Consider the following 10,746-nt stretch of genomic DNA (forward strand, 5'->3'; position numbering starts at 1 on the left):
TTAATGTCGAAAGGGTCAAACTACATCAAACACATGTTGTAGATTTGTGTAATCTGTAGCTTGTTCTGTAAAATGTCGCTTAAAAGGGTGCTTGTGCCGTCTGTCTAGGCTGTGGACCCTCTGATGCGGTATCTGGAGAAGGAACTGCAGTATATGAATGAAAATCTGGTACAGGAGAACTTTAACAGGTTAGCTTTGTTTTATATTCGGATAAATTAAATATTTCATGATATGTACAGAAAAATGCATTGATATATCAATAGAGAGATTTATTTAATAATTAATTATAATTAATAGAAAAGAAGAGAGAGAGAGAGAGAGAGAGAGATTCATTGCTTTGTTAACCCTGGAAAACCCAGACCACCTTATCCTAATAGGAAATCTATCTTCTTTGGCTGAAATGATGATACAGACCCAGTGAATCCTAAAACAGGTGTTTTTTAAAAATTAACCCTTTCCTACTACATGTAATGACATGGTCCATATATGACCCCTTGGGATGTCCAGTATGTTTTACCAACTGGTTACGTTCACTCATGACATAAATTTTCTCATTTCAAAATATATTTATTGATTTTAACTTTTCATCAATCACTATGCACATCAAATTTTGCTCTAGGGCAGAAACTAAAAACACTGGCATCAAACATGCCAACCTATCAAAAAACATGTAAAATGAACAGACCTGCAAAAAGGTTTACCACAGTAGCAGCCATGATTGATGTGAAAAAAAATCAGGTTAGTTCAGTCAGTTACCACTAAATGTCAGTGTTATGGGTTCACATAGGGCACACTGGGTTGTAATGCAAAAAGAAATCGTTACTTTGGTGAGTGGGTTAAATATAACGGTGAAGTAAACGTCTGGGTCAAATATGACCCCAGGGGTGCTCCAGGGTTAAAGTGGCGGCTTCATACTTCAACCTGTGCATTTGGGTTTTTGGATATGTCAGGTAGAACAAACGTCATCATTACTTTTATAAAGGGGAAATTTTCACCACTACTGGAGCATGGGAATGACTTCGCAAAAATGAGGAACTCTCAAAATGAGCATATTCAAGTTATAATTATTATAGAAACAGCTGAACAATAAAAACACGTGATCATGTGTTTCTGTGCTATTTCTTTATTTATGTGACCCATTTTCTAATTTTTTGCTCAGTCTTGTTTGGGTAGTTGAACTCAAATTCAGTTCATCATGTTGCCTAGGTTGTGCTGAAAAAAAGTATACGTCACTCCATACTGCACAATCCTGAGCCCTTATATGTTTATTTAAAAAAAAAAGCAAAACAAATGATCCTTTTGCATCTTCTCTTGGTGGGTTTCCTCACACAGGCCAGATACATGAAGATTAGGATAATTGGCGTTCCCAAATTGCTGGTAGTGTGTGTGCCCTGTGATGTATTGGCATCTGTTCAGGGTGTACCCCGCATCGTGCCCCAAGTCTCCTGGGATAGGCTCCAAGCCCGTGTGACCCGGAATACATGATAAAGTATCTGTATCTGTATACTTTATCCTGTATAAGAACATCTGTAGGAGCTTTTTGCAGATGCTAAGAGAGCCCAGTTTTCTCTGAATGAACAGTCGACTCTGACTTTTTTTGTATAAATGTTCTGTGTTTACTGACCAGTCCAGTTTGTCTCCCAGCATTAACCCTAGGTATTTATAATGTATGTGTTGTGTGTGTGTCAGTTTGCTGACGCCATTGTGGCTGAACTCGGTGAAGATCCTGCTCCAGGTCTCACAGCAGGAGGACGGCAGCACAGTGTTCTTTCAGAGACTGAAGTTTACTCTCCAGGTGTGTACCTCTTGAAACAACAAGGCTTAAAAATGTAAAAAGAGGAAATTCTCAATAATAACAGCTAGGAGTGATACTTTAAGCTTGAAGAACATGATGTGTCTCTTGAGAAGATCTTCATGTTTCAGACACATTCGAGGATCCATTGAAGCCCAACATTATTTACGAAACCTGTCTTAATTGATCCAGATCCACTTGAGGTGTGTGTCTGGTGTGAAAAAATCCAATCTGATCTCTTAACAGTCCATGTCGCACATTTTTGAGCCATCATAGCAAGTCAGGTATAAAGTCACACGGGTTAGTTTTGCTCTATGACCGATAAATACCTTATCTTCCTGATCCTTCAACAGAATAGTGAACGTTTTAGTCCTAAACATTGGTTTAAAGCACTTTAATGAATATTATTTAAGCTGTTTACTCCAAGTGTGACAGAAAAAAAAAACATGCATTTATTATTTTTTTTTACTATAAATCCACACTGCTGTTGAAGGTATTTTTAGGGGTAGCTGGAAAATTCTCGTATCTGGAATTCTGGAAAATGGGGCGAAGGGTTCCCTCTTTCTTACTACATCATTTGAATATATAAAAAAATTAGGGTTTTTAAAGAACCAGTAAACCAAGTCACCCTGGCCATATCTCAGGAACCGGACATGATACGGTAATAAACGTGGTAACATGATAGAGCTTTTTGAGCCGGAATTTTTTTTGTTATTATTACTGTACGCTGTATGACTTGCCAGTCTGTGGTGTGAAAAACAATCTTAAGATCTGAGGCATTTTGGTCTGAGGCGTAAAACCGATTGACATTTACAGAAAGCCACAGTATGCTACGATGCTATTAAATGCTTTGATTGTGATTTTGTAGAGTTAAACAGAAGGTAGTGATAGCAAACGAGGTCAGGGGGAAAAAATGTTGAGTTTTGTTGCACACACAACTTTTTAATTACAAAGATCGTTGAATATTAATATAAACATTATGAACAATACTGAAACTTAAGTTTAGAGCATCGTCAGCCTCCTCCTCTATCCGGTTTGACTTTGGTAGTTGATGAACGGTCCCACTTTTTAATGTCGGTTTGTACAAATATATGTCAGTGATCTAAAGGTATAACATTACAGTAGTAATAAATAAAGTTTTGGACGTGAAACAAAAGATTGCGTATAAACTAAATTTAGTTTGTAAAATGTAAAAATGTCCTTTTTTGACTTCAACATTCTCCAGAAATCCATAAAACCATTTAATTCTCTGATGGCAGCCACTGTGTCGTGCAGCTTGTAGTTCCTCTTGACTCATCACATGTTAGAAAAAAGCAAGAACATCTTCCTTAATTACTTTCTTGACATGGATATGCATGTCCAGAACCTGACCTGCAAACCCAGGTGCTTGCATACGGCATGTTGTTCCAGTGCAGCCGTATTGCATTGAATCTGCTTCTCACATCAGCTTCCCCATCGAATACTGATTATTTTCTCCAAGAAAAGTGGCATGCTGTTTATTTGAAAGCTAGATCTGAAACTGTGTGTGTCTGTGTGTGTTTGCCAGTGTCTGGAGCAGTGTTTTCATGCTGAAGGGAATGGACTACCACTTGAAACGCTACACACAGAAGAGTATAAGGTCAGCAGTTAAACCAGGTTTATGACTTTAACCAGCTGTATTTGACCATTTGTACTTAAAATTAAAAAGTAATGCTTTTAAGTCAGAATATAAAATCTGAAAAAAATTTATATATATTTTTGGCTAATATTTCCTAAAATAGGACAATATTCAGTTTATTAAAGAAAAAAATTAATGAGAATAGTTTAATATGTGTAAAAGTTTTTAACGTTTTCTGCTTTTTCTTTACCACTTCATTAAGTATTTTTTTTTCAACCTCACTTTTCTAAATTTTATTTTTCAATGAAGAAAGATACATTTTTTCTTCCTTACTGTAACTTGATAAAAGACGAATGTATTCAGCGGCTATGTACTGAATCTATACACATCGACATGGGTTTAATTTGATGCTTAAGATATAAAATTAACTTATAGATAAATACGATTGGATCAGAATACATAGAATAAATAGCAGAGCTTTGATGGAATTGGCATTCAAGGCAAACTAACACTTGTGATGAAATTTCTGGTGAATGAAGGCATAAAAATGATTGACATCTACAGAAGACTTCAAGTACAGTCCAGTGATGAAACTCTTAACCACAGCAAAACGTTTGAATGTTGCAAACATTTTAAAGAAGGCTGTACGTCTGTACATGACGATCCCGGCCGCGTTGGCACGGAGCCCACTGCAGTCGTTCCTGTGAACATCTTTCTTCTTGCGAAAGTGACACATCTGTCTGTGTGAATTGTACTATCATTGTACAATCATTCACGAGCACCACTCGCACAATACAGGACCTCGGCTGGGAGTTACTGCCACATCCCTTGTACAGTCCTGATCTCACTCCAAGCCATTTCCACATGCTTAGAAAAGTCATTAAAGGAGTTCCTGGAAGGCCAGCGTGTCAGATGTGCAGCAGGCAGTTCGATCATGGCTTTAGCGTACTGAGAAAACTTTCTACCTCGATGGTATCCAAGAACTAGTGAAACACTGTGATAAGTGCATTAATGTAGCAGGGAGTTATACAGTATAGAGAAATAAAGGGAGTTTTTTACTCTCATAATTTGATGTTCTGCACAATCCAATGTCTGGTTTGACTCATAACTCCCATTCATGAACTGATCTGTTTTTATTCCATGCTTCAGACCTTGCAAAACCACCTGATGCTCAACTCCATGACCTGCCAGCAGCTGATGGAAAAGTTTTTTGAGAAGAAAGTGTGGGAGCAGGTATGGTTTCTAATGTCTATATTTGTACATAATATATAAGATTGATTGCTAAATTCCCTGATATTTCTTAGCTTTTATCTATGCACAGAGCTGTAAAACGGGACGATAATTACTTCGCCAAGTTTGCACCCTGAGAACATAATATTGTTTGTGGTCTCGACAGAAAGTGTGTCATGGTGAGAAATACGGCGCGGTAACGCTCATCACCTCGTACAAGCGCTCTGAGTCCAAACTGCATGTGGAAGTGCTGAATGCAGTGAATCTCATTCCTCTCGACTCCAACGGTACACGGCTACACAGCACCAACCTGCTAGAGGAGTCAAACAGCACAAGCAAAGAAAGAAATGTTTTAGTGAAGGTCATATAGGATTTTCTGGATAGAAACCTGATATACTGTAAATCTTGCCTTTCCTTGAACATTAGAAGATATATTGTAGTATGGTTTGAGACCATTGTATCTCTTGGAAATGATCAGTTTATGACAAGGTCACTCCCTCACTACCACTAAATCCTTTACATTTACTATACGGGGACCAGTGTAATAGAAATTTAACTTTTCTCATTTTTACTCATCATCATTACAGTAAAACAGAGATACAGTATTAATGAGTCATTAACTACTTAACTACTTTGCGCAGACAGAATCGATCTCTAATCTTTAATCTCTAATGTTGCTAATTAGATCTAAAGTCATAGTGATTTTTTTTACTCTGCAGGTTTCAGTGACCCATTTGTTCAGATAACTTTGGAGCCAAGGCATATTTTCCCACAAGTGGACATACGATCCACCAAGGTCAAAACCCGGGACCTCAACCCGCTGTTCGAGGAGTGCTTCGAGTTGTACGTAAAATCAAGCTTACTGAAATGCATAAGGAACAAAATTTATTCTTTAAGAGTGGTGCCAATAATTCTGGTTCTGACCATGTGTACAAAATCTATATCTAATAATACATTTATATACAGTATATTAATACTGTGCAAAAGTCTTAGGCACCATATTATATGCTGTACTAATTTGGTTATATATGTTTATCATGTCTGCATAATTATGTACAAAATCATTCAGTATTTCCATATATAACAAAAGAAAAATTATAAATAAATAACATTACAGGAGGATATATGCATGGCTGTAAAGAAAGAAATATAGTACAAGACAGACCAGTTTTCAGATGGAAACCAAAAACCTAATGTACGCTCCTGGGATTTATATAAAAACAGAAAGAAGCGAGTGTGACAAAGTTACCAGGAGAACTCATATTCTCCAGCAAGCTCAGTAAAACCTAACAGCTGTTTTACTTATAGTACTGTGTAAAGGTCTTGGGCTCATACAAAAATATGGCATAAGCAAAATATGCTTTTGAAAACATTTCTGCATAAAAGGAACTTTTACAAAGAGCACCAAAGAGAAATAAAATGAACAGGCAATAGTTGGATTGAAAACACATTCCTACACTCTCTCTCTCTATATATATATATATATACACTACCGCTCAAAAGTTTGGGATCACCTAGAACTTTTTAAGTTAAGCAGGCTTTTATTGTCATTTTAAGTTCAGTACACCAGGACCAATGTGCTACATACAAACAACATAAATTTACAACATGAATTAACAACAACTAACTAGCTAACTAGGACACGTAATTAGCTGACTAGCTGAGACAAAACAGATTAACTCTTCTATTCAGACTTATTTCGTGTGTGTTTCCTCGGAAAACAAGAAACTTTTTGTAAGGTACTTTCTTAATCTGTTAAAGCCATAGTCAACTTTATTGTCGATTCTGCTCCATGTACAGTACATACATATAGGGAATTGAAATTACGTTACTCTCAGTCTTCTTACAAACAACAATAAGTACTAAAATTTATGTTAAAGAACAAAATAGTGTTAAAAAAACTTAAATAACACAAACTAAGATTATCACAGTGGTTAAGACAAATAACTTTATCTGTCCTGCAAAAAGGGGCAACAGATAACACATTACAGAAGGCCGGTATGGTGCACAGTGGAAATAAGTGTAGTGTAAATGAGCTTTTAGTTTGTTAAAAGTGACATACAGTGGAGAAAATAAGTATTTGATCTCCTACAGATTTTCTAAGTTTAAGAGACAGAATATCAACCAAAAATCCAGAAAAAGCACATGATACAAATGTTATGAATTAAGTTGCATTTCAATGAGGGAAATAAGTATTTGATCCCCAAGCAAAACATGACTTGGTACTTGGTAGAGAAACCCCTGCTGGAAAGCACAGTGGGAAGACGTCTCTTGTAGTTGTTTACCAGATTTGCACACATCTTGGGATGCATATGATTCACTATTCTTTACAGATCTTCTCTAAATGTTTAAGGTTTCTTGCCTGTTGCTTGGCAACTCGAAGTTACAGCTCTCTCTGTGAATATTCTATTGGATTAAGGTCTGGAGACCTGCTAGACCACTCCATGACCTTAATGTGCTCATTCTTGAGCCACTGGCAGTATGTTTGGGGTCATTTTCATGCTGGAAGACCCATCCACAACCCATCTTCAGGAGGTTCTTATCCAAAATTTTACAACACATGGCCTCATCCATTGGTCCCTCAGTGCAGCAAAGTCAATCTGTACCTTTAGCAGAGAAACAGCCCCAAAGCGTAATGTTTCCACCTCTGTGCTTGACTGTAGGGACTGTGGTGTTCTTAGTGACATAGTCAGCATTGTTCTTCCTCCGAAAACAGCAAGTCAAGTTGATGACAAAGAGCTCAATTTTGGTCTCATCTGTCCACAGCAGTTTATCCCAATCTTTCTCTGTTCATTGGCAAACCTCAGACGGGTCTGTACATGTGTCTTCTTGAGGAGGGGAAGCCTTGCTGCACTGAAGGATTTCAATCCATGCAGGTGTGTTGTGTTACCAATGGTTTGTTTGGTGACTGTGCTCCCAACTGCCTTGAGATCATTCACAAGCTCCTCACGTCTAGTCCTGGGCTTGTCCCTCATTTTTCTCATGATTATTCATAGTCCATGAGGTGAAATCATGCATATAGGGCCATTAATGGTTACTTTGAAGTTCTTCCATTAATAAATAATCGCTCCAGCAGTTGTCTCCTTCTCACCAAGCTTCTAGTTGATGGTTTTGTAGCCCATTCCAGCCTTGTGCAGGTCTAAAATCTCGTTCCTGAGAGCAAGACCAAAGAGCTGTTCTTGCTTTAACAGCTCTTTGGTCTTGCCGATGGTGGTGAGGTTTAAATGGAAGATAGAGATTTTGTGGACAGGTGGCTTTTATATACATACAGTACCACATTGTTGTTAGGAGCACCTTCTTAAATTAATATGTGTACCACAAGAGCACATAACCAGTCTGTGAGAGGCAGAATTATTGTTGGTTGGTAGGGGATCATATGCTTATTTCCCTCATTGACATGCAACTTAATTTATAACATTTGTATCATGTGCTTTTCTATGTGATATTCTGTCTCAATCCTTTACCATAAACCTATGATAAGTATTTGATCCCCTACAGATTTCAGAAGAAATTATATAATTCTTATTTCCCCCACTGTATGTATTCAGTTCTTTATTGCTGGGCTGAGATACTGATCAGTCCAATGCTGCACAAGTGACAGGTGCAGGTGAGTGTGTGTGTGTGTGTGTGTGTGTGTGTGTGTGTGTGTGTGTGAAACAGGCACATAAAACAGACACAGAAACATGCTGACATTGTCAGATTAGAAATAATGATTTTGATGGAACTGATGAATGTGTTCTTCAAACTAAAAAAAAAAACACCTTCCAACCTACTAAAGACAGACCATAGGCACTCTAGCTGTCAATCTGATGAGATTTCACCCCATGTTTCCTGAAGGATCTCCCACAAGATGGATTGGCTTGATTCGTCCTCCTTGCTCCCACAACAGCTCGATAGGGTTCAGATCCGCAGACTGTGCTGGCCGTGCTGGATAAAAATGGTTGTCAATCGCTTTAAAAAAAAAGTGTTTTTTTTTTTTTTTTTTGCAAGTGATCCCAAACTTTTGAGCGGTAGTATATATCTACTGTATATACTAAATAATACATCTTATATATTTAATATTAAATCTAAATTAACCTCAATCCATACACATGGGTGTACATCCATACACAAAGGTTTTTTTTTTTTTATTAAGAAAGGCAATTTTCTTTAGTAAATTTTTATAATGTCTACTGTAGACTGTGTGTGTGTGTGTTGGTTGGTTAAGTGCTTGTGGTGTTAATCATTCTCCTGTGCTGTGGGGGGCGCAGTGCTGTATCTTTAGAGCAGTGTCAGTCGCCCGGAGCGTGCCTGTTGGTGACGGTGCTGGATTACGACGCCCTGCGCAGTGACGACTTTGAAGGAGAGGCGTTTCTCTCTCTGAAGGCGGTGCCTGGAGTCGCGGGAGGAGGAGGCTCTGACCCCACCCCTGCTCAGATACGCCTCCCTCTGCTGCATCCCAAACCAAACAGTACGTGTTTCATTTTCTCCAAATAGCTTCATACACATAGGCGTGTGCTGGTGGCTGGGCCATCGGAATTATCTCTATAGTGGTTAAGGCATTGGACTATGGTTCCAAGACCTCCAAGTTGCCCCTTTTGGGCCCTAGAGCGAGGCCCCCTTGTAATGAGATAAAAATGTAAGTTGCTCATCTCCTAAATGTAAATGTGAATGTGCACACGTGCATGTGTGTGAAGCAGAAGTAAGACGAGGGAGGAGAGGAGGAGGGAGGGAAGGGGCTACTGTGTAGGACGACTTTCACTTACATACACACACTTATGGAAACACTGCTTTGTCAGGAAAGTTCTTTAGCAAGGAAATTCTCTAACGACACTTGCTATTGCTTTATGCGCACGCACACGTGGTCACAATGTTATAGTAAACAGAACACACGTATGCGGATGTTGACTATATCAGTGGCGCACGCGCACTGAGACAGAGCATGGGAGACGATTACCCAGCAGCACGCGAAAGAATAACCATTGTTGATCAGTTGTGATCACGTGACGCTCAGCAGACAAAGCGCATGAGGACTACTCGTATGTCAAGACCACGCTCGTTTAATAAGTTAAAATCTATTTACAATTTTTGATCGTCTTGCGAAACACTCGCAAACTAAAATTACCCACAATCCAATGTTCCACTGTATTTGGAATTTCCCATGAAGGGACAAACCAAAAGAAGAACCATACGGATTTACAGATAGGTTTATTATCATTCATTCAGTTTTTGGTTTCTTGGAGGAAAAAGTGCTTTCAAAGTGTTTGACTGACAGCGAATGTTTAAAAAAAACCTTTTAGAAAATTATCATCTTTGCAAAGAACTCTTGTTGCATTGTCTGTGCTTTTAATAACTCACTTTGTAACTATTTTAATAATATTTAAATAATTTACTTAATTATATAATATCTAATTATATTATACTGTACTTGAACATAATTTGTAGTATTTTTCATATACTATTTGTTAATCATCATGCTGCATTTATGTGATTTATCAAAAGACTGCTGTTTAATCTTTTATACATTTAAAAAAAAAGCTAAAAAGGATTCTTAAATAAGTTACGTAGCGATCTAGAACCCTTAACCGTTGAAAAAAAACAAGAACAGAAAAAACAGAGAACCTTATTTGTTTGACAACATGTAAAGCGTTTTTACAGTAAAATGTTACCAAGCCCTCACAGCTCCTCTGGGTGTTTACAGGTGACCCGAGCCTGAAGATGCTCGAAGGCAGGAAGAACGAACGTGAAGCTCAGGCCTTCGTCAAACTGCGCAGACAGAGAGAGCGCAAATCACAAGAAGCCTGACACACTGAACAAAAAGGAAAGAAAGGTTCCGGAAATGATAATTTACCTTTACAGATACGGTTGTTGTGTATTTATCTGGATATGCTTATGTCATGATGTTTTAGATGTTTATATTATTAAACATGTTGTAAGTGAATTATTTTTGAAACACTGGTTTAAGTTAGGAACGCGGAATTCCGCTGCCTTGTAGATTTTAAGTGTAAAATGAATTTCACTGAATATGGCTTTAGTAATAAATAGTCTTGTTTTTGTTTCAGTACAGGAAATGTGATGAAATTCTCATTTGTCACAAGCTCATGTATGGTTTAACTGTGGTGGATTAAAAAATAAAAATAATCCCTCC

At 37.8% G+C, this 10,746-nt stretch overlaps 1 protein-coding gene across 1 annotated transcript in view; it reads left to right on the forward strand.

Moving 5' to 3' along the window:
* Positions 1-10,629, forward strand: part of unc13d (unc-13 homolog D (C. elegans)) — a 32,840-nt gene extending 22,211 nt beyond the window's left edge. The window contains exons 27-34 of the mRNA XM_053512332.1: positions 109-188; positions 1,690-1,795; positions 3,339-3,410; positions 4,539-4,622; positions 4,786-4,906; positions 5,339-5,462; positions 8,870-9,069; positions 10,300-10,629. Coding sequence (XP_053368307.1) covers positions 109-188; positions 1,690-1,795; positions 3,339-3,410; positions 4,539-4,622; positions 4,786-4,906; positions 5,339-5,462; positions 8,870-9,069; positions 10,300-10,403 — 891 coding nt within the window. The 3' untranslated portion in view covers positions 10,404-10,629. The remainder of the gene's footprint in view (positions 1-108; positions 189-1,689; positions 1,796-3,338; positions 3,411-4,538; positions 4,623-4,785; positions 4,907-5,338; positions 5,463-8,869; positions 9,070-10,299) is intronic.
* The last annotated feature ends 117 nt before the right edge of the window (positions 10,630-10,746 follow it).

This window comes from Clarias gariepinus, chromosome 14, assembly GCF_024256425.1.
Source record: "Clarias gariepinus isolate MV-2021 ecotype Netherlands chromosome 14, CGAR_prim_01v2, whole genome shotgun sequence".
Classification (NCBI taxonomy): Eukaryota; Metazoa; Chordata; class Actinopteri; order Siluriformes; family Clariidae; genus Clarias; species Clarias gariepinus.